This window comes from Gallinula chloropus, assembly GCF_964237585.1.
Source record: "Gallinula chloropus genome assembly, chromosome: 6".
NCBI classification, from domain to species: Eukaryota; Metazoa; Chordata; class Aves; order Gruiformes; family Rallidae; genus Gallinula; species Gallinula chloropus.
The window spans coordinates 11570416-11595792 of NC_140091.1; the positions used below are offsets into that span (position 1 = coordinate 11570416).

At 41.3% G+C, this 25377-nt stretch overlaps 1 protein-coding gene across 3 annotated transcripts in view; it reads right to left on the reverse strand.

The window, feature by feature from the left end:
* The window catches only part of ST3GAL3 (ST3 beta-galactoside alpha-2,3-sialyltransferase 3), a 177319-nt gene that overhangs the window by 133591 nt on the left and 18351 nt on the right, over positions 1-25377 (reverse strand). For 2 of the 3 annotated variants that reach the window (XM_084266159.1, XM_084266158.1), the window contains exons 3-4: positions 5840-5887; positions 3734-3868 (exon numbers count right to left, since the gene is read on the reverse strand). The exons of the other annotated variant lie outside the window; for it this stretch is intronic. In XM_084266159.1, the coding sequence (XP_084122285.1) occupies positions 3734-3868; positions 5840-5887 (183 nt within the window). The remainder of the gene's footprint in view (positions 1-3733; positions 3869-5839; positions 5888-25377) is intronic. 3 annotated transcript variants of the gene reach the window in all.

Sequence of the window (25377 nt, forward strand, 5' to 3'; positions counted from 1 at the left end):
CAATCAGGTGTCCTTTTTCGTCTGGGGAACAAAAGAACCTCCTTGACAATATTATTACTCCCACCTGGAGCACCTGGTCTAGAGAACCACGACTGAAGCAAGAAGTACAGAGAGTATTTTGATAACTGCTGGTAGAACATTTTCATGTGCAGTAGGGTAGGGTTTTTTTTGCTTTTGAGTTGAATTTTTAAGGAAACATCATAAGCTTGAAACATGCCCGCCCTTCCTTCCTTTCCCCCTAGAATATTTCACCCAAAATGGTTAAAATTGGGCAATATTCTAAGCAGGAAAACACCCAACCACAGAGCACTTCTCAACCTCAGCAGCAAAATGTGGGGTTTCGCTTCTATTAAAAATGTTCATAGACTGTGCAAGCTGATCTCAAGACACCAATCCTGCTGCACTAAGCTCAGTGTTCATTTTCCAGGTGAAACCAGCCATATTTGATGGAAATAGATACACCAAGCACCATCAACACAACTGAAACACAAACCTGTGAATTCAAAATGGAGAAGGGGGAAACTGTCACCAGCTGCAAACCCCTGTGTGCCCTGATGACACCAAAAATTTTGAGGATACTACATACTGTTTCAGATTTAGCAGCAAAAGGAAGTAATTTCCAGCTCTAGACCTTCAAGGTTGGGTTCCCCAACCCCCCAGAAATTCCTGATGGGGCCCCCAAAGACATCTGGCCCAGCTTTACAGCCTGAGGAAAGCAATACACAAGAGGGGTCTCCTTCATTAGACTCTGCAGCTACATTATTCATCCGCCAGCCACACAAAGAACAAATAAGTAATCACTTGCTGATAGTGCTGCATGGGTCATCCATCAGGAAGGTCTTTTGCCTGCTTGTCTTACCTCCAAAAAAGGTATAGTAAAACAAAGAAGAGGTCATTCTAGCATATTATATTTTAAAAGCCCCTGGTTACCTTAACACAGACTATATTAACTACTTACAACTTTTTTCCCAATGAAACTATAGCACATGCAAGGGTAGAAAAGCAGCTGACTGCTTGAGGCTGAATTTATGAAAGACTCCAATAGGAAAATGAAAAATTTCCTCCTATGAACTGCATATGCCCTTTTTTCCTTTTCCCAGGGAGTCATCTGTTTAAAGCCAGACTGCAACCTTTGCTAAATAAACAGTTGTTTCATTTACTACCACTTGGCTAATGGAGTTAATGCTGCCCTTCTGAATCTTCCAACATGGTCTTTACTTTAGAAATTGTATCGTATTTCCTAATAAAAGTCAAGAACAATATTAACAAAACAGTAATCTATAGTAGCTTTTAGTGACTTTATAAGATGTACTGACTTGATGGGGAGAGATGTCACACGATAGAGAAAAATCACATTAAAATACCTTTAATTTTGAGGTATTCTTTTAGCTACTTCTTGGCATTTGCACCTCAGCTCATTCACAGCTGTATTTTCAACTGGGGAAAGAGAGCGTTAGTGAGACGACAGATGCTGATACTGAACATGCTGGCAAAGTCATGTAAGGACTATGCAACCGATACATGACAGTCACTGGCAGAGATTCAAACAGCTCCCACAGTCTACAGCTCAAAAAAATAAAGAATAAAGTAGAACTTCATTAATCAAAAATGAAAAGGGAGAAGCATTCTTGCAGAATAAAGCCACTAAAACCAGGAAAAAAAAATCCTTCCCATTTATTTTCTACTCCACAGGAAAGCAGAAAAGTGCAACACAAATTCACCTCTCCTTTCCCATCACTGCCACACAGCGTTAGGACAGTCAGAAATGCAGTTTAAGGGGAAAAAAAAAAACAACATAAAAACACAACACACTAGAACCACATCAGCTCCAAATGTAAGTTAAAGTTGTTTTCTTCAAACCAAGAACAGCTACCAGAAACTCACCAATTCTATTGATTAACATAATATCTAAATTAATTACCACTAACTTAGAAATCTGGGAAAGATCAGTTTGTAATTGTAGCGACCTACAATACCAGTTTCTCACTGAGAAAACCAAAGAACAGCAAGAGATCTTCTGCAAGTCCCCAACCTTTCTCTCTCATGCTACCAATCTGTCACTACTCCACCAATTTGATACCTGATGATTTCAGTTGTATTCCTATTCCTGGTCTCCATCCATACCACTCTCCATCCAAAACATAGGAAGCAGTCACCAAATTCACTCTGGAGCTGTTTTTAGGAAGACAGGCACAGGGGTCTTCTCACCTTTCACTAAATAGTTATCTGAGCATCTTCAGCAGCTGAAGGAAAACCAGAAAGTTTCCTTCATAGTTCTCACAGCTTCTCCCAAAATGGTTAAGGACTTCAGCAGAAGGAATTACTAACAGCAAACCCTAAATAACCATGGATTTAAACTCTCAGATGAGTACTCCACTATCATTGTGAACGCAGCATCTGGGAGCACGGTCTTGCACGTGGGCTTTCACAAGCACAGTGTGTGCAGCAGGTAGGCTACTCTAAATCAAATTTCAAAAGCTCCATTTTCTTTGCATAATTCAAGCCAAACTTTTGATAAGGGTTAGGGATTAAATTTGAAAAAAACAACAGCAACAACATTTAAAAATTTAAACAGTTTGAGCAAGACCTAGGTAACACTTGGTCCCTTCAGATGAGGTTAAAACTTGTGTTTTAAGCTTGTAGTGAGAACCACCAGCATCACACAACCGGTGGCCAGTACTGCAGTCAAACATCTCCAACCAGAGCAAAAGCCTGCAGCCACAATGTACTTAGAGCCTCAGTATTTCCAGCAGGCACATCAGCAGATGGGAAAGCTGCACATTCAGTGCACTCCTGACAAGGCTTAAAGAAAAATCTGACTTGCTTGCTCTCAGACAGAAGTAGAAAAAGTCTTGAACAAAAATAGTAGGGTATAAATCTGACTTTAAGGTCCAGGATTTGATTTGCTAGCAACGAAGTAAAACAAAGCAACTACACTGGGAAGCAGAGGGGGCGGGGAGAGAAAAGGAGCACTGGCCGTCTATGGCAAGCAAATGAAATCTAGGTCTCCTCAAACACTCTGTGTCCTGCTTAGTGTTTCTCAAGTTCAGAGCATGACACCCTCCTTTCTGAAACGAAGTCAGCTGAAACACTGGCACAGACATCACGTCAAACATTTATCTTTGCTGCTCAAACTTTATCTCTCAAGGGAAAGGGCAGTCATTAAGAGAATCACAAAAACATCTGGACTTGTGAAGGCTAGACCACAGCATGAACCTCAGACAGCTCAGTCTCACTCCAAGCATGTTTGGTTCTCATGTCTTCCATGAGAACATGCTTCTGTGAAGCAATACTTCAATGCTCTGTAGCCAGATGATCTTCTGAACAACGAGTTCAGAAAGCTTATACAGAATAAACTACAGTGTCATTAATTTGAGGTATATGAGGACAGATTTCCAGCCTCCCTGAAAACTGAGATTTGCGTGTGGGACAGAGCTAAGGGGAAAACCAAGACAAGGACAAACAGTCAATTCAAATAAAACACAGAAGCTGCAAGAAGACGTTGCCCTTCACGTGGCATGATTTACAATTACAAAAGAGCGATTCCAAGAAGCTGTTTAATATGCAAATATAAATCAACAAGTATTAGTTTTAAGCAGCATAAAATCTTAACAGGGAGACTGTTAGTCATGGCTATTTAATTCTGACTATTAACGAAAAAGGCACAGGTATTTTTGTGTTTCCAAGTATGAAACTTTAGTCCCTTCTTACCCCAACCTGAAAGATCACCTACTAGGGATGGCTGGGCCTGGAGCTGCCATTGTTTCTTTGGGTTCTTTCTGGGCTCTGTCTTTTCTCGGGTCTGCAGCAAGGTGAGATGGGATGGACAGCGGAAGCACAATAGCCACAGTTTTTCTCTCTCTCCTTCCTGTTCAACAAGGAAAGCTATCCCTCAGTTGGATAGACAGCATACATCTTGACATCTTAATTACACATATCAGTTCAGAGCAAGTTAAAGTTTGCAGCACAGCGAATGCAAAGTACTAAATATGAAAGCAATAAACATACAGCCCTCAGACAGCTCTGAGCCTCCCTTCACACACATAGGAGTTTCCTTCGTGGTTCTTCAATGGAGAAATTCAATCTTGTTGCACTGGAAGGGTTTTACAAAAGATCAAATTTTACGGTCTTTCTCCAAACTGATCCAAGCTTGAGTTGCAATACACAATCAGAACAAAGACCAGTGCTATTAAAACAGGCCCAGCCAGTCCTCTGGCTTCCATGAGCTCGTTCCCCACCCTCCATATTAACAGAGCTCCAAAAGACATGGAGACGTTGAACTATTTTTCATAACTAAGTTTACCACCCTCTTGGTAGTATCACAACACAACCTTTATGATTAACTCCACGGATACCCTTGGCTGGAAGCTGTCCATAGGGTTAACTCTTTTCACATCAATTAGAAGTTAAAATAGTATAAGGGGTGTGGGGGGGAAGAATCCATAGTAGGTAATATTTAAAAGTTTTACTCCAGGACAAATTCTGGTCTTAGCTGTACCAACACCAACCCAGCATTAACTCCAGGTAGTATGCTGATTCATACACACTCAGTTCTTATCAACGTATTTCCCTGAATTTTACTCACAGATTTCATCCCTTAAACCTGTGCAACTTCCCCCTACTTTTGCAGACTAAAGAAACCATCACCCAATACAGGAGGCAGACAACACCACACTTCACTTATGACTGATGTTAATTAGTGGAAGTGAGTTAATTGAAGGTCTCTTCCCCCAAAAAACACAACATATCCACTCAGCACCCTAGAGATACACCGACATCAGACCATGCACCCACAAACAGATCCATTTCCAGATGTAAGTTTTAGAGAAGATGCAGGGAGAGCAGGAAGCATTTGGGGTGTTGTAAACAAAGCAGTTTACTGTCACTAGCTTGGGAGTTAGTAAATTGGAAATCTGTGTTCAAGCTTTGCTGTTAGTGTCAGGCAGCAGGCTCTCTTTTGAACCGTGCAGGCAGAAGACAGGTGCTATGTTGGAAGGCAGCATGTTCCCCCTATCAACCTAACAGGAAAGGCTAGTCACCAAGGTAAGATTTAAAACCTGTGCTTGGGTTACTTTTCCTGCAAGACAGTAAATACTGCCACCTTTAAGTATTAAGGGGCTTTATGTTGTAAGAGCAATTCTTAGCCTGCCCCTTGCAGATTTGTTATACGTTCACCGTATCGTGTTCACTATGGATGTTCCTTGACCACAGCTTGTGCTGTCCATTGGCCAAATGGGTAAGTACTGGCTCTAGGAAGTGCTCCCAACACAGGAGAATTTTGATTTCTGGTTCAGCTGAAGGATGTGCTCAGGTTCCAAAGGAAATTAGATTGGGCAGGATTTGCCCTGGGGTTCGATAATGCTGGTCAATCTCCACCCAAACCCAAAAGTTTCCATCCCTATTTGTTTAGCAACAACTCTTTTGGTCTTCTCCTTCCTGGAAACATTCCTTATGTCTTTCCCCAAATAACTCAACTGTTTGTTTAGCTGAGAAACTCTCCTAGTTGCACGGAACAGTTTTGCTTCAGCTGGTGGGTGACATCATCTTCATGCCTTTCACATGAGAAAAAAAGCACAAACCGCATCACTAACGCACGTAACGTGTCCAGGTCATCTGTCTCGCTGGGTAATGAAAGGGGTCCCACATGTTCGTCCTCGTGTCACACAGAGACCCTTAACACTTCCACTACACTTAGAAAAGGAACTATTTACCCCCTGTGGCTACGTGGCTGATTCCCACACGTCTGACTCTGTGACCTGCCTCCCAACATGGCCACCATGTCCGGTTAAGGAGAAGCCTTGTCATGAGGTGGGAGATAGAGAAGAAGGCAATGTTGTACCTGAGCCTATTGTATGTCCAACGGAGTCAAAGGAAAGAACCACTGAATCTGTAACACAAGAGTACAAGTTCATTTTCCCCTTTTTCTTAGAACCATTTCTTGCTGTAGCATTTTCTTGGTGTTAAATTCTGATGGTTCCTTCTGCCAGGAAGCAGAACAACATCCTGACCAGCCAGATGAAACAACAGGCACCTAGCAAAGGTGGAACACTGGTGAATGCAACAAATCACAATGCCAATACCCAGCTACAATTTATTGAAAATTATTTCATTTGATGCCTAATAAGTGTGGTTGACTTTACCAAAACTGAATCCCAATATGCTTTTGACTGCTAGACTGGACAGCTTTTTCTTATCGATACGTTTGCCAATGTTTTGTCCCTGCTGTAAGGGGATCTACCCATCACTATCAGCTCATCCCCAACACCATTTGATAAGCCAAGCACTTTGGGCTCTTGCAGTTCCCACCACGTTTTCCACATCTTTATCCACACCAGTGGCTCCCCAACTGAGAGCACTTCATCTTACCAATATCCTTCACTTCTGTATTATACGCAGTACATGTGCCAAGTATAAAGGAAATAAAACCCTTTTATTTTGCCATCTGGATCACAACAGCACTTTTATCCATGGTTGCAATGACAACTCTTGCTCATCAGTTACTGCCCAATGCTTTTAGTCACCGTTTCCTACGATGGGGCACACTTTGATGCAACTGTGGTTTACAGTTCCTAGTTCTTATACATGCAACTTGACATTTGGCCACATCGACTCCCTTACAGCCTTCTTGCACATAGCTCACCCCATGATCCAGACTCCTTTATTAGTCATTCATTTCCTCATATACCACTTTCACAGCCTAGAATCAGCTTGCAATTTTATCAGTAACACTTTCATATTCTGTTCCAAGTGGAGCTACACAATGGTACCAAGCCCAATGGTGTCTGGTTTTTTTCCCCAACTTTAAACTCACTTGAGTCAAACCAACACCAACTTGGCAAGCCTCCTGATTTGCCACCCATTTTGATGCCAATAAGCAAAGCAGGAAGTCTACTGAATTCTTCTCCACCACAAGTGGAGCACAAACTTAAAGCCTGTTTGTTAAGGGTTAAAACACAGCAAAGAACAAACCACCGTGAGAGGATTAATAATTTTATTGCAGGATTGCTTCTCATCTGCTAAATGAATAAACTGAATCCCTTTCAAATTTCTTTTGCTAACTTGGGCCTCAGATGTGATCAACTGACCCCATCACTTGCAGCACCATAGCAGCTGCCTCAGTGCAAGCCTGCAGTGCAAGGCAAGCCAAGCACAGCTGGCTTCAGCATGCTGAAGAAAGGTTAAGGTGCTGCTGAGTTACCCTACCTTTGGGCAGGTTAGAGCCACACACTGACAGTTACCACATTTCTACTGGCAATAACCACACACAGGACTGGCCCCTTGGCTTTTATCCACTGTACATCACCCTCCTGCTTACTTTCCCATTCTTACAGATTCAATAAGAAAGTGCTAATTTTAAAAATAAACATAGTAAAACTCTTCATTTAACTGGATTTAAATCAATTTTTAAAAGGCAGGTCTGTGCTATCCCAGATCCAACACTATGGTAATAATGCTAACAAAAAAAGGACAGACCTTACTAGTCTCGAAACTTATTCCAATAAAAATAAAAATCCATCTGGACTTAACAACTGTATTTCCTCTTTTGGGAATAAAATTCAGACATCTTTATATTATTCTAAATAGCAAGGGGTTTAATTCATTTTAACTGTGTTAAATTCATCTGCCATCAATTAATTCTGAAGTATCTCTGTGGGGTTCTACTTTTTAAAAACTGTTGAGATTTTTATCAAGGTAACTTATTGCTTTGTTGTTAATGCCAAATTCAAACGTTGCTCATTTTCCTCCAGCACATTTTGCATTCAAACGCTGCACATGAAACATTAGGGCTTATCTAAGAAGGGCTGAAAAGCATTGCAAGCAGCAAATTAATTACATTATTGCAGCCCACAAAAGCAGGATAACATTTCATTCCCTTCACTGAGAACATTATCTTTCTCCTATAAATAAAACAAAAAAATTACAAGCAGAGTAAGCATGAGAACTCTCTCTGCCAATCCAGCCCTCTGCGTGATTATTAGTTTCAGTGTTTCAAGATCAAATTCACTGTAAATAACCTGTATTACAGCCAATTCCCAGACTCCACGAGGAATTTCAGAGACTGTGGATCTTTATTAAAACGCTGTATTTATTTTCTGGCATTAGCACCTCAAGAGTGAAGAGGCTACAAACTTGGAAAAGGCTGAGAAGACAATCGTGTGTCACCTTTCTTCCATTCAGACAGGCTTTTCACATTCAGCCAAATCCAGAGCTACAGGTAATTTTTTTTCAGGAGATGATGGAGATTAGCATTTCTTTGTGCCAAGCCAGATTTATTTGCAAATACACCGAGTCCTGCTGCCACGAACACAACAACAGTTAATTTACTTCTAGCTTCAAATCTCTTCCACACATCACTCTGCTGAAAATCCTCCCGGCTTTCCAGACCTGTTCCTGCAGAGCTGAAGCTGCTGCTCAGTCTGTACCCAGTGCTTTCCCCCCAGCCTGGGAATCTGTTTGGTCAAAGCAGGTAAAACTGCAGGCACAAAGTATAATATACCCACTTAGATGTGTGCTTGCTTTACATGCCAAGAAATGTTTATGTCTAAAGGAGCAGCCCCCAACCTTTCAGCCACCTACTTCCATACAGCAGCTTAAATGTCTTTTTCTCCTGCCTTATTAACTGAAGAGCGGCTTTTATGCCCAAATCATGGTATCTTGCATCCAGTAACTGGCCAATATGCAAAGCTTGAGGCTGCACACACCACACCACCAGCCTTTTACATCTGTTTTCATGTTGGCTACAATCATGTTTTTTCAGTGGTTACTGTTGTTTAAGAAAAGGGGACAAAAAAAAGAGAAAGATACAGCAAAACCCAAATGCAGTTCTGGATCTGATCCAATCCATCAGAAGCAGCAAAGACAGCAGAAACGGTCACTCGCTCAGAAGTGTTCAGTGCCAGAAGTAACAATGGCTGAGACCTCACCAGCCAGGCTGCCAAGCTGATCCGGCTCACTTTAGGTCCAAGTTGCATTGGGCAGTACGTTCTGGGTCACTTCCCCTCCCACTCACCATTCAGCTAGAGCATCAAAAATTAGACCAAGACACAAATCTGCACCATCATCCCCAAAGGAACAGTCGTGTGACAGGCTACCTGAATGTGTCCATCACAGCCCTTCTGAGGCATGAGGGAATGCCCCATGAGAGCCCTCTTCCAGGAGAGCGCACCGCTGTAGAGCACACTTGTCTGGCTCAGGAGCTCCAAGACAGACTGTGCAGAGACACTCAATGTTGCTCTGGGAGCAAATTTAAAGTCTATTCAAATAATGCTCCATAGTGGAAGTAGAGCTGAACTTGCCTTTGAAGGAACACAACTGGGTTTGCACAGTTCTGTCTTGAAGTATAAACATCCTGCAAATCTGAGGTGGCTGCATTCGTTGCTGCACTTACACCCAAGGCCTTATAAACCACCAGGAAGGAGGATTGATTGTACTTCAAGGTGAGGGATACAATTCAAACATCCCTATCCTTTTACCTTTTCACTAAGCATTTCTGGACACCAGATCACTGTTTACCTGCCATTCCTTACAGATCCCCATATCATAGAAAAATGAATGAAGATTTGGGCCTTCATAAAGGAATGATGAACCCGACCAACAAACTGCAGATTGGTAGATTAGCAAGGCCATGTTGGAAAGCATCTTAAGTTTTATATTTCAAGACAGATATATGGGCTGCATAGGAGAAACATTTCATATCATCCATGGATACTGCACTCAAGAAATGTGTGGAAACTGCTCTTAGTGCCCTACTGGGTCAAGTTCCTGAAACCAAAAGCAAATACTGCCATTGCTTTGTGCAATATACAAACTGAAAATAAGCAGTGGCAACACAGAATGAGAACAGCAAATATAACCCACATTTGAACAAGAACTCCATAGAATCTGTTTTACCTGAGTTCAGTATCAGAATTACAGTCACGACTTTTACACCAGGTCCCTCTGAAAAGCCACTTGTTTTTTTTTTACAGATTGCCCCTGCAAGAACTTACAGATACCTGTCATCTCACCCTACTGGAAACTAAAGAAGTTCAACCAATAACTTTGCTGATTCTTTGAGGGGGGGGGGGGGGGGGGAGATCAAAAAAAGAAAAAAAGAGGGGAAAAAAAGAAAACCAGACTTTAGTAATAAACCAACTTCCCCAAGGAAAAAAAAAAAGTAAAAAAGATTGCGTGCTGCTTTGGAAGTGGTCCTGAGAAACCACAAACCATCACTCCCACAGGAGTTATAAGAGTTTAATAATAAAGGCTTAGCACAGCCTCAATACCACATACCATTACAGTAATATGCTCCACAGACCAAGCCAAACAGAGAATACAATAATAGATCCCAACATAAGGCTGTAATTTGGCACATCCTCATACAGAGACTCAGGCTCTGAGGTCTGCGTTGCTTTCTTGTACGCATGATCACTGTTAAGTTTCTCACTCCATATCCCCGCTCTCCAGATACTCAGGCAGACTCCCACAGAAATGCAACCTATATTAAATAACATTTCATGTATTTTCTACCTCTGGAGCTTGATCAGAGGCCAGATATCCTGCAGAGCTCCACCACCTGGACTGGGGATGGCAACTGCAATCAACAACAACATTGAAGAATAAAATTTTGATTCAGTCAGAATGAAAAAAAAAAGGAATCAAAGGAAAATAAATCATTTTGGTTCTGCTTCAGAGAGATCTTGCTCAGATATCTGAAGCATGAAGGCTCTCCTCAGATACGGTAAAACACAACTTCACCTCCAAAAGAATGAAGACAGGTATTTTAGAGCCAGATAACTAAGGACCATGCCAGAAATTCTATCTGTCTTTAGCTAAATCACAGATAAAGTGGCGTTACAGAAATCACCATGGAGACAAGCACCTTTTATCCATGAAATAAGCAGCCTTTCTATTTTGCTATACAAGGAAGCATGCAACAGGGCTGCTCTTAGGAAACACCACACTGACATATCGCAAGGCTTTCATTTGAACCAGGCCTTTGCTGTACTCTCCATCCACCCAGACAAAGCCCAGTCTTACCTGAACACTGAAACACTAAATTCAGCTACAGACAGAGAACAAATCAGGTTTTGCCACTGAAAATGGGAGCACAATGAAACGAGTATCTGAAATCTCCGAATTACATTAGAAACAGCAACTGTACATTCCCAGGAACAACCCATCTCTATAGCACAAGCTCTAATAAGCTAACTGCAAGACATGAAGCAAACACATAAAAAGCATTTTACTAAAACTAGAAAATGAACTGCTAGAGATACTACAGTCACACTTGACTAAGAATGTTTTTCTTTGGTCTCATGGATACATTACACTTTAATCCATGTGATGCTTTCCTACATCTCTGTCACAAGAAAGAAATTACTTTCCCCAGATTTCTCTCCCCTGTAATCTACAGGTGCCACCTCACTTTTTCACTCAGACTAATCAATTAACATCATTAAGTAGCAGTTCCTCATCTAAATTTAGCCTGAACTCATTCTGCTCTGATTCAAAACTAAAGAGCATTCTTTGCCCCTGCTTCTTCTAAACACAACTATCAGTCATCTTAACAAAATATTAGACAGATTTAGTATCAAGTCCAATCTAATTGGATCAGTTGATTGGTCTTACAAATCAAGAAAACCTACAAAAGTGCCTAAGGGTCCTAATTAAAATCAGGCATCATGATGCTAACTGCTACACAAAAAGAAAAATTAATCCTGTCCAGTATGTGCCTCTTAAACACAAGAAGGAATACCCCAAACCCCCCTAATTAAGAACAGATAAATTCAGAGACAAGAATTGAAGTGACTGTCCACACACCCAAAAAAGAGACGGCTTTTGCAATTCAAACGGTATTTTCTTTTCTCCAAACAGATGTCAAGCATATTCCTCTACTTTCCCAAACATGAGAAAGATATTTTATTACTTACTTTCTCATTGTTACATTATTGAGTTACTCTTGGCCTGCACTGAAGAGTTACTTGACAGGGCATCCTTCGCTTCCTAGTCCTTTGTTTTACATGCTGAAGACAGATGTAGGGGAAGGGCTAAGTCATTTATTCAGCCTAGTGATAAATGCCATCCTACTAATTTATTAAGTATCCTACTTTTCCTTTCATATTGGGTGTCCCCCACCCTGTTTGGTTTATTACTCTTGCTAACTTCTTTCTTCTACAGTACAACTGATTTTTGTACTTCACCTTTTTCTGACCACAGTGAAACGGCTCTGTGGTAAGAGCACAAGCTGCTACAAGAACATCTTCTGGGCCATGGCCTCAAGGATGCTCCAAGTTACTCATATTCTTTACTCAAAAGTCAGCTTAGCGTTACTGGCAAACTTGCTGAGGGTGCACTCAGTCCCACTGTCCATGTCATCAACAAAGATGTTCAATAGTGCCAGTCTCAATACTGACCCCTGAGAAACACCACTTATCACTGGTATCCACTGCGATGTCAAGCCATTGACAATTCTTGGAGTGCAACCAAAAAGTCAATTCCTTATTCACCAGGCAATCCATCCATCAAACCCACATCTCTCCAGTTTACAAACAGGCATGTCAACTGGGACAGTGTCAAATACATTGCACAAGTCCAGGCACATGACATCTGTTGCCTTAGTATGCCTTCCAGGGGGATATACCTGCTCCATGATTTTGCCAGGCACAGAGGTGAGACTGACCAGTCTACAGTTCCCCAGGTCTTCCTGTTTTCCCTTTTTCAGAGTGGGGGTTTTGTTTTCCCCTGTTCAGTCAGTAGGAACTTTACCAGACTGCCACAACTATCAAATATGACGGACAATGGCTTAGCAACTTTATCCATTAGTTCCATAAGGACCTGCAGATGCATCTTATCTGGTCCCATGGACTTGTGCAACACCAGGTTCCTTAGATCTGACTGTAAAGAACACTTTCAATAAACTCTGCATTTTCTACTTCAGTAAATTATCTTAAAACAAGGCTGCACTACGGTATTTCTGTTGCCCTACAGTTGAATGCCTATCCCAAGTGCCACGTGGCTATATTTGTACTGGCACAGAGATGTGGGAATGGACTGGTGCTGGATTCTCACAGCATACCTGTAAGTCTATCCTTGTGAAATATCATCAAAACAGCAAAGTGTCCTTCTGACTGAAATGCTGACTAACTTAGGCATCTCACAAAGTTGAAAAGTTTCTGCATCTTTTCCCCCAGCCACCATCTCCTCAAGTATTACCCTCATTTATATAGTACTTAGGTTTTAAGCATATGCTACTGAAGTAGGTCATGCAGGCTCCCTCTCTATTTCCATGGGTGACCACACACACACACCCTTTTTTGTTGACAGATTACTTCACAGCCAAACTTAAGAGTTGAACCCAAACTCCTCGGTCATCCACTCTGCCCAGACATTAGATCCCTTTTTTGCATCAGGCTGGAGCCAGCCAGTTTCACTGAGAAACCACAGCGATGGGACCCATGCACAAGCTCTGTCCCAGGGAGTGTAAACTCAACTGGTTTGAAGTTCCTGCAAACTCGAGGCCAAACAAAAGCAGAGCCAGTAATGGGCAGTCTCGCTACGACTGGTGCAATCCCAAACAAGTTCTTTAATGAAATTAACTGTGTCTCATCAGCAAAAATAATCAATCTGCTTTTTCCAAAGGCCTTTGGAAAAAAGGACTGAGAACTAAAAATGGATGTGGTGAAGTGTTACCACTTGTTTCAACTTTAGGTGGCATCAAGATCTCCTGGTTACACTGTAAACTGCAAAGTGATTCACTATCAACTCTCAATTTCCTGTCACTTAAATTGACACTACAGCTCTTTTGTGATTCAGAACTTCAGAGCTGTAGTGCTATTTCTTTAATGAATTTGTATGAAGTCCATGTAGCCTAACCAACTTTTACACTTGATGTTGTGCACATTGCTCCTTTTCCATCAGGATGTTTGTAATGAAGTGGCAAATTAACTAAGCAAGAAACAGTGCTCGTGTTCTGAACAGATGTATTTTTGAAATGCTCTGAACATGCCAATTTTCTTTATTCTGCAATGAATGAATGGAATGAAAAGATGTGGTGCCCTCTGCCAGCTGGCAAATGCTTCAGAATGATATTACATTGCTATTGTCTTCAGCAATGCCCAAACAACTGTTTCGTAGCAGGAAGGGCTGGTATGTTTTGCTCATAAGATCAGTATTTATTTGGATCTGCTACATAACTTTGCAGTGCAGCAACCAACAAAACTCTGGGCACAAGGACAAGATGGTGCTTCCTTCTAAGCATCTGGTATGTGTAGCTCCTCAGTGACTGTCACAGTTCCCTATTCCAAGAGAAGGCCAACAGCACCTTCCTCTCAAGCTGCCCTTTCCAGAAGACATGGACAAACAGCCCCCGATGCAAAGGAGGAGAGACTGATGTGCTGCAGAAGTTCAATGTAAAATACACTTGGCTTGGAGGAGCACAACTATAGAGAAGGTAGAGATCTACCACAAAAACCAACAGGCCAAGCTACCAATAAAGCTGGTATCTGAGAGGTTTTTCTTGTGACAGAGAAATCCTTTAATTAATCCCAAGCAGATTCTCAGCATTTAAAGAAGCTGATGACCTCTTAAGCCAAGTCTCACATTTTGGCTTCAATTATTATTGCAGCACTAAGTCAATCACAGACTCAAATTCCACAGAGGAGCATGCGATGCATTACAAACCAGTAAAACTTCTCTCTCCTAAGTTTACAATCCACATGCAAGACAGAAGATGGATCTTGGCAGCTGAGGAACTGCCCAGGAGCAAACGTGAAAATAAGGGTCAGGGAGATAGTACCAGCTCGGTACAGGAACATTTTCTTGAGCCAGCCTTTAATCAAAGCAATATGAAGTGAAACTGTATTTTGCTTCTGAATAAAATATTTACTCTTTTCATCAAGACATACAGTATATGTGCACCCAAACATAAAGCACTTGCTCTAGGTTCAGGATATGTATCTTCTTCTAATTGTGTATCTCCAGCTAATACTATGACTTAACACATTTATTTTAAAAGGGTCACTACTAGTGTTTCCTAGATAATGTAATTAACAAAACAATAACACTGCAGCTGCCTTTATAACTAAAATTAACAGCCAACCTGTATACTGAATATAGAAGGGGTCACAGGGGAAATTATATTTAGATTTACCTATTGGATCTAACTGTTAACAGTTAGAGGACAGACAAATTTAACCACTGACACGATTAAAGGCAGAAAACTACTGAATCAACATGAAATCTCATTATTCTGCATGGAAAGTGTCTAATAATCATTAGTAGAGCCATTATTTAGTTCAAATGAGAATCCTGGACAGGAGGGGTTACAGATGACAACTAAAATTATTTCTTTGTTTTAATTCTTTAATTAAAACACCTACCAACACTCATTTGGCCATAAACCATTGAAAATGCTCCACTACATCATTTGCAAGCTTAGGGCCACACTCGACATAATATTGCAGTCACACAAAACCAATGTAAACAAAAATTAATCGGCCAAGGCTCTCTGGCTGCTTTCAACCACATTTCAAAGGTGAAAATTGTTTTAAAAGTATTTAAGTAATTTTAACCTAATAATACTTACCCATCTTAATAATTAGAAAAATATAAATAGCAAACTCCCTTCAGTTTTGTCAGTTAGCACTCACGCATGTCATTTTCACATAACTTTTGGAATATCAAACAATTTCCATATCAGAAACCCCTCAAAATTGTCAAAGATTATTACTCTTTACTACACACCAGCAGCTTGAAATTATGAAGAAAGCAAAATACCCTTACATTTGTCCTTTTAAAAAAAGTTGTTTCAAACCAAAGAGAAATACACTAAAATTTCTTGGTGATGTTATTGGACAGCCTTGGCACAGGGAAAATTAATTCTGTATTTTTATAGTGCAACGAAATGTATGTTGTTACTTTGGATATGATAACTACAAAGCATTCATAATTAGAAATAAATTGCTTTAGTCTTGTGTTTTTATTAAAATGGACACGGGCTGTTAAACCGTAACAGATCGTGGTCTAAGGACTGTCTTAGTGACAGCACCTTAAACTTACATCTACTCACACAAGTGTCAGAGCACTCTGGAATAATGCTGCACATTACCTTCGTTTTACAAAGATACCTAACTGCAATTAGGACAAGAATTATTTTAATAGCCCAATCTCGATTTTATTAGTACTGGAGCCATTCAAATACTTTTTTTCCTCTTTCTCCCTGGTGTGGAAAAACCTTTTCCTGTGTATTGGCTTTTCCAAGCTAGCTCTCAGAATCCTCTCCTTCCTCAAAAGCAGAAATATAAATACTTCCATCAGGAAACTCGCATTCTTTAATTTGTTTGAAAATGATCTACTATTTATGATATTCAGCCAGTGGTCAAAAGCCTCCCAAAACCTTAAAGCACACATCTGGCCCAGCAGCCAGAACAACTGCCAACAAGTTCATATGGACAGCTTTATGGTAACAATTCTCATCTCTCCTGTGTCTGCCCAGAACACAAACAAATGGCAGGAAGGAGTAAGGTACAAGAAAAGCCTATGAGCATAAAACATCTCCTGAATGCAAGTGCTTTATAGGCATCTTCTCCAGAAAACTGCAATGTTCTACTTTCCTTTTCCCTTACAAGGACCAGGACCATTTATTAACATGAAAGGTGATACTGAACAGAAAATCTGCTGGATCCATTTCTCGCTCCTGTTTTTTACAGTTTGGGGCCAGGGGGGGAAGTCTGGGTCTTTTTGTTTGGTTTTTAATAGCTTCCTCCTGCTCTGGGGAAAGGTCTTCCACAACTGATTCAAAAATCTGAAGAGGTTCCTGGCCCATCAAATCCCGAAACCCATTAAGTTTCCAAAACACATGCTGAAGTTTGGATTAGAGAGGTCCTGCACAGTACACAGATAGTAGATATACACAGAGAGATACTGAGCATATGTTCTTTCAAAGCCAAATGTCTTGAAGAGAAGCTTGCGTGATTTTGGCTCATCTTCATCTTCCAGCCACACTAACTGGTCTACAAAAGGCATTATGTCTATGCAAAACCATCATCCTAAACCAAACACTGACAGATGCAAATTTGAAATATAAAGATATTCCAGAAGGCATCCGTGCATCCTAAAGTAATGCCAAAACCAAATGCTATTCTGCTCACAGAGAATCTGCTTGACTATGAAAGCTCCCCTACTCAGATGAAAAAAGAAACAAAAAAGACCCCCCCAAACAAACTAAACCACAATTAACTTTGAACAGTGGACATACAGATTCTCATTTCCTATTATATGATTTGAATAAAAAAATCTGCTTCACCAAAACATAAGAAAAATAACCCAGTGATGCACTAGATACTGTCAGCAGCAGCTCATTTCCATGTACAGAAACAGCAGGACAATGAAAAAGTTATTCCAAGAGCAGCAGCAGAAAGTCCATCATCACACCACCCAGTCCCTGGACAAATACAGCTGGAGGAGATCTGAAGAAAAAAGTGTTCCTTCTATCACACCACATACAAAAATACAAGGAATCCCTTTAAATTAGCACTTGGCAGAGGAACAAGCCAGTGAGAACACAGACTGCAAGGCACCCAGAAGGTTAGATACTAAGAAACACTGGTTCCACTCTAGGATCAACAAAATAAAATTTCTGAGCACCTAATTAAATTGCTTCACAAACCAAGCAAGTCTTCTTGAAAGAAGAAAAGCCCCAAAACCCCAAAACAACCAGAAAACAAGCAAAAATACCCCACACTCCCCCAAAACTATCAAACAAACAAACCCCAAACAATTTAGCTCCTAAGTCAACAGTGGCTAAAAAGGCAACCAAGCCGTCACTTCCCCAAGGCAGGCAAGGCCTAAGGATGGCTAGGCCTAAGGAAGAAGCCAGTCTCACCTCCAGTCACAAGAACGCTCGCTGTCCAAGGATAAACTGCATGGGAAAAGATCCTTGTCTGTCAGAAATTAAGCTTGCAGTGTAAGCATCATGTGTAAAATGGAAACGGGCAGGAAACTGGTTCCCAGAGAATTGGCATGCAGATGAGGAGCGCGACCACACGCAACTGTTATACTGCGTCCAAAAACCTTGGGTGACCCCGTTTTGGGAAAGCCACAAAGCTACATGCAAATATAATAGATAACATCCCTCTTATAAAAATATGCTGAAGCAATATTGAAGGAAATAAACTGTATTTTAAAGTTCAGTAGAAAGGTAATTATTACCACAACTCCTTTTGTTTGTTCACATGCATTCAGACACATTTTTCTTCACCATCTTTAAAACAAATACTAGAAATGCTAAGCTCCAAATTATGATGTTTGCCACGATGCAGCAATCTATGTTGTCCAATTATGCCTCTGAAACATTAATATTAGTTTTGCTCTTTAGAGTGGCCACCTAGACTTCCAGAGGACGTGCACGGCCTTCGGAAAACAAACAAAAAGCAAAACACCACCACACCACACACACACTTTCTCCAGGGGTGGAAAAAAAAAAGTAAACCCCACCTTAGATCAAGGGACTATTTTAATCAAAACATCAGACAAGGGAGCAGCTTGCTCAAGATCAGTAAAAGTTGGAACTTCAGAAATTGAGAGCTGCCAAGAGCAACTCCCATTCTTAAACGAATTCAACTTCCACAAAGAAAACTCACCGTAATCTCAGGAAGACAAACCTTTCACAGCACTCCATGACAGACCCCATTCCTTATTAGCATTTCCAGCCACCTGCCGAAGTATACTTCCAGCCAGGATTTCACAGGCTCGCTGGGATTCACAAATTTTAGAGTTTCACCATTTCTGGATTACTCCACCAGCAGAGCCCCTTATAAACGGCAACAGTCATTTTATTAACCTTACTCTAAACCAGCTGCTTCATCTAACACAACTTCATTTGACTGACAAAAAAAAAAAATCCAACAGCTTGGTGTTGGCAGGTCTGGGATCAATTCAGAAATGGAAAATGGCCTTCTCTTGGTTTGTGACAAGCCATCAATGCAGGCAACGTTTTGGCCATAAGTTTGACTGTGAAATTGCCTGCACAGCTGAACAGATGATAGGGAAAGGGAGGAGAGGATCAAGCGAAGGGAAACAGCAACAAGTAGGGTATTCGACAAATAAAGAATATTGCAGCAGCAGCCTGAGATACCAGTTCACAAAACACAGAGGACTGCTGGTCATTCAGAGAAAGCAAACTCTATGTTTCTAAATGGCTTAAGCTGCTTGTTTTTGAAGTCAGGGTTTGGCTGTGGGGGAAGGGGCTCTTTTGGTTTTGTGATGTTTTTAAACTTCAATAAAAAAGCATCTTTCTCAAGCTACATAACCTTGACATTCTTTCCAAACCACATTAAAACAAACATGCCCACTAGTTCTCCCAAACCAAATCAAGTAAAGGCAACACTAACCATAATGGAAGCTATTCAAGGCGATACACAAACCCAAGCATCTCAAGGCCAAGGACTCCATATGGAGAAACGCGAGCCAGGAGCAGAATTTGGGGCCAACTTCAAAATTGCACATATGGAAGAGAACTGCAACTACCCTAAGATCCCCACTGCATCCAAGCAGGCAGTTATCACCAGCTCCAGGCCCACAGACACTTGAGAGAAGGAAATGAGATTTATCAGTTGCAGCAGACCACTTTCCCACCGCTGGTTTTAATTAAGCCAATTTGGTGGCAGTGACTAAGAGCAAGCAGAGCCTGTTCAAATCACTTTGCAAGTATTTTTGCCAGCAGTGCTGACCAGGAATACCAGATACTAGAATGTTACTCTGCAATTCTGTCTGAGGTACAGCATTTAAAAGTGGTGTATCCACTCCCCTTAAATATCAGACGCTATAGCCACTGATCACAGCTGCGGGGAGGAGATGCAGAATTTCAAGAGAGGTACCCAACAAACTCCACTGAGAAAACTACTCCTGAAAAGGCAGCTGGATCACTTGCCAGAACCCTATCATACCTTGGCCATAACCCATGCTACACAAAACTTATTAATGACCACATGGATACTGCACAGATTTTGGAGCTGTAAGAAACAGAGCAGCCTATATAACGCCTGGGCCAACTGCATGGTCAATTACTCTAGGCCAGTTTTTCTACTGTGGATACATACAGGACAGGATAGCTTTACCATGAAGAAATACTTTGGGTTACACTACAATCTCAAAACAATCCAGGACATGCCCAGGCACACATAAGGGGATGGAAATGGGTCTAGTGAGGGAGTCACTTTAATGACATCTAACTAGACGGAAGTTTTTCTAAGGTAAATCTGTTCCCAGCAGTCAGAATCAGAGAGACTAATGACATCAGGATCAGTGTTGGTACATAAGACCAACACATATAAAGAACAGATGTATCAGTAAATGTATGTTAAGAACATGCCAAAAGAAAGTACAGCCTTCTGCAGGAAGATTTAGTGCTTACCTGGACTTGGCCTCTCAGGTTTGCTCAAGGTATGAATTTTCAGATACAAAAATCTCTAGTTCAGAAACACACAACCTAGCCAGCTCACCACGCATGCAGCCTGAGGTATTAACATCACTGATGCTGAAGCCAGGGAAGTCATAGAACCAAGCCTTAAATCATAACAAAGCAAAGAAAACAAGGGAAATTACAGGTCTGGGCTTCAGGAGAGCAGAATTCCACCTGTTCATACCACAGAATGGTTTGGGTTAGAAGGGACACCTTAAAGATCATCTACTTCCAACCCTCCTGTTCTCAATCCATTCACTGCCCAGCCTGTAGTTGTCAGGGCTTGGGACTGCCCAAACCCATTTGCAGGACCTTGCACTTGGCCATGTTGAGCTCACGAGGTTTGCGTGGGCCCACCCCTCCAGGCTGCGTGCAGCCAGCCTGAGGAAGGTCAAAACCTGTCTGGGGTTGAAAGAGGTGAGGGACATAAAAGGCAACTAGAAGCACTTCTACAGGTTATTTAGTAGCAAAAGGAAGACTAGGAAAAATACAGGCCTCCTGCTGACAAGAAGTATGGAAAGGGCCTGGGGAAGTTCAGCAAAGGGAAGTGAAAAGCCCTGCTCCTGGGGAGGAGTAACTCCACGCCACACAGGCTGGGCCTCAATCTACTGGATAACAGCTTTGCAGAGAAGGACGTGTGATTCCTGGTGGAGCAGCTGAACTGAGCCAGTGATATGCCTGATGGCAAAGGTGGCCAACAGCAACATTCCCAGCAGCATGAGGCAGAGCAAGTCCAGTGAACTAAGATGATTAAAGAATTGGAGCATCTGCCACGTGAGAGGCTTAGAATGCTGTTTAGCCTTGAGCAGAGAGGGCTCGGGAGGATCTTAGTAACATAACCTGATGGGACGGAGTAAAGGCAGCAGAGACTCTCTCAGAGGTGCCCAGTGAAAGGACAAAAGGCAATGGGAACAAACTGAATAGCAGGAAATTCTATTTAAATTTAAGAAAAAAACCCAATTGTACTATGAGGGTGAAGATTAGCTCCAGAGGTGCCTTCTAGTCTCAGCCGTTTTGTGAGTCTGTGAAACAGCCTTGCTCTAAACCAGCATCATTGCTCTCAGGGGTTTAGTGCAAGTACCTCCCCTCACGTTAGACTGATTCAGAATAAACAAGACCCCTTTGGTCTTCTGCTGGTTTAGAATAGGCTGGCCCTGTCTGCCACACAACCAAACAGAAAAAGCTGGCTGAAGGGAAATGGTAGAAACAAGGGTTAGGGATGAAGCTCAAAGAATACAAGTGATGTTTCAGAATACATTTACAACCCATGCTAGCAGTGTTTCCTGTAGCCAAAGCTCAAAAGCACACCAATACCTTGGTCCATCTACTCCTCCCCATCTTAGCTCAAGTCCTGCTAAACATTTCTCGTCTATTTTCTGCTCCCAAATGGCTCCATTGCTAACAGCTACCCTACCATTCCAGAAACATGCTGGAAAAAAGACTGAAGACAGATAAGGGAAAGAGTTATCAGGGGCCCATGACTAAATTTCTGTCAAGCTTGTCTGCATATGGTCTTCTCCCAATAAAATCACACTACAGTACCAGTAAAGTTATCCATGTAGACAAGCCATAATGAAAGGTAGACTCAGTAGGTGAAGAATCTGGGTTTTCAACGAGCCTGCAACCCTATCCACTGTACCTTGTACCTATAAGGGATCTTTTTTGAGTTTACCCCTTTAATCAGTTTGGCAGGTGGAAAATTTTATGTGCAAAGCAGTACTTTTTGCCAGCATAATATCAAATAAACCTATATTAGGGTTTCCAGCACCATTAAGTACATTACAGAAGAGTTAGAATATGGCAGCAACCAAGATGAAGATGTCTAACTCCCATCGGGATTACCAATTCCAGTCCCAAATTAACACCCACATCAAGGTGTATTTACACAGTACTTTGGCAGCAAAGCAAAATTAAGGAAATTATCCTACCCTGTGTGGCCCAGCACATCACAGCAACTGTCCCCAGCACAGTTGTGCCAAGACAACTGCTCACAGGGTGGGGGAGTTTGCAAACCAGCTCACTGCAAAAGTATGGGACAAAAAACCCACCAAAAATACTCCTTAAAAATGCCACTACACAGTTAATTACAGCATATTTGCCACTAAAATCAACATACCATGTAACTATACCCTCAGAAACTTAAGATTTGGAAAGCTCAGGTCTTTTCCACAGAACTGAAATGATCCCTAGCAAAGCAGTAACATTCCTTAAAAGCAGGTCTTAAATAACCACACACCTGTCAACATCCAAATAAAACACCACCCTGGTGAACAGCAGCCAGAGACTATGTAAGAATGTGGTACATAAAACAGAGGAGAGACTGATGTAAGGGCCAACAAAAGGCATGGAATAATTGCAACGTTGCCCTCAAACCATTACTGATTTTTTTTTTTATAATTTATGTCCAGAAGAAAAACTCTCTGGAAAGCTGTCTAGCATAATCAACACCTCAATCTAGAACAAAGGAGGAGTGATCTTTCCACAGCACTGAAGGGAAAACAAGCTATATCTGAAGCCACATCTATGAAGCACTTTTTGTGACAGCAAAAACAATGAGAAAACGTTCACAATTAATTAGGGGAATGTCCACTAACTACTTGGTAAATCCATAAATGGTTGGGACAAAGACAACAAGGCGACCCAAAGATGGCTATGTAATAACTTTTCAACAGTTCCAGTGACCAATATATTAGGAGAAAAACAAAACAAAACCTTACAAAACCCAACTAAGCTACATGTGAAAAAAAGAAAATAATTTTTCCATCTTACACCAACAGTACCCTCTACTGTCACAAACCAGCATAGCATAAGATGATACCCAGCCCTGACCAACAAGAACACCTACCTAATTATTAACTACCTAGCTAGCTTCCTGTAAAGAAAGTTTGTGGGTTTCTACCCACTACAATGCAAGGTTTGGGTTGTTTACAATGTTAATCTATTTCTTTCCCCAAGACTTTTTCCTGTGACTGGAAAGTGACAGATAGTTTTAGCCTTAAAAACTATTCTAAGATTTAAAAAACCCCAACAAATTCCCCCTAATAAAAAGATAAGTCAATTTGCTAAGGAAGATCACAACCAGTCAACACCACAGTCATATTTTCAGGACCATTTCTGTAAAGTCAAAAGTGACTTTTAGATTTTAAAATCAGGGCATTATTCAATAAGCACACATCATAAATCCAAATACTACATAAGAAGAGTTTTCAAAAAGCAACGTGAAGTCCGCATCCCATTTGCAAATGGCCCCGGGGGTAACAATACAGGAAGACTCTTGTAGTTCTGATATCCTACAACCACCCACCATCCCCCCGGGCTGGAAGGACCATCACCTTGCAGATTCAGCACAGAAAGAGCAGAAATGGAGAGGTCCAGCAGAGTCCCTTAGCTTCTGCTTGGGATGGAGCTTCCAGACCCACTCACAGAGGATCATTGCGAAGCTTCAGCGCAAACCACAAACTTCAGGAAACAGCTTCCTCACAGTGCCTGGCTGCTGATCTTCAGCAGCACTGAAATTTAGAAACTGGATGTACATAGTGGAAAGCAAAGGGAAGGATAAGCACAGACTATAGAAGCATAATAGGGCAAAAAACATGTTACTAAGCTTGATCTGAAGCACAGACGTTCATCACAGAGTGCGTGTATAAACAAGCAGGCGAGGAGGAAAAGACATCCAAGAGCAAGGAATGCTCTAACTAGACTAGGTGGTTAAGATTACTGTTCCAAAATTGAACTGTAAACAAATACACTGAAGTAGAATGCAGAACTACACAGCACCTGTCTGAGGGGAAAAAATAGAAAATAAAAATCCTTCAGTACAGAGAAGAAATAAACAACTTGCAACAGAAAAGAACCCTACACTGCTTCAGAAAGCGTATCAGGACAGGGATACACATGACAGAAAACATCTATGGAACCTCAAACTGAAAGAAACCCAACAGAACACGCTGTCCATAATGATACTGTCAACAAGACACTCCCACCCAGTTCAGTATGGGAGACAGCAGTCATTTGCCTTTGCTCAGAGGACAAAACTTCTAAGCTTCAAAGATGGTTTCGTGACTTTCCACCAGAGCAGACCCAGAACCACATTTTCATACGTTCCACAGCAACAAGACATCCAAGCATAAGGCAAGTATACAAATATTTGAACCTTGGCAAGGGAACAGAGTCCTTCCAAGCGGACATAATGGTGTTACGGTGAGTTACAGTGAATGGCAAAAGCTGATCTGGATCAGCACCGTGATGCTGACACCCCAGTGGTTTTGCACTGAGAAGCATGAACTAGGCCGTAACTGCCAGCCAGATTTCTCTGCTCCACTCACACAGATAGTGACTCCAAAGAAACATATTCTGGAGTACCACAGTCTAACAAACGTATGCACAAGCCGTGTAGAATCCTTAGAAGTAAGAACAATCAGATTCCAAAAAGCCTTCTAAACCAGAAAACTTACAAATCCCAAATCTGAGGAAAACAAGACAGCAAGAAGCCTACGGAGTAACCCGAAACACCTCAGCACACGAGAAGAAAAGAGGAGCTAAAAGAAATAAAAAGAAGGATCAGAAAAGCTTGCCATTGACTTGAGTGCAGCTGAAGTGATTTGGAGTAGACATTGGGAAAAATCTGTCTACAGGGAAAAATAATTAAGCACTGGGATAGATTGTCCAAGTTTCCATCACTGGATTTAACAGAGTACTTCTGACATATGTTGGCATAACGCGATGTTAAAAATATTATTTCTTAAGGCCCAGAGAAAGACCTCCTGCAGATCTTTCCAAGGCTGTTTCCTACAATTTCCTATGAAGGAAAACATTTTGGAGTGGCCACTGTTAAAAAAACATAGTTTCTAAATGACTGGACATATTTGAGATCAAATAATCAAGAAAATTAGCAATATAAGAAATCAAGTATATTAATTGACACTGAAAAAAACTCC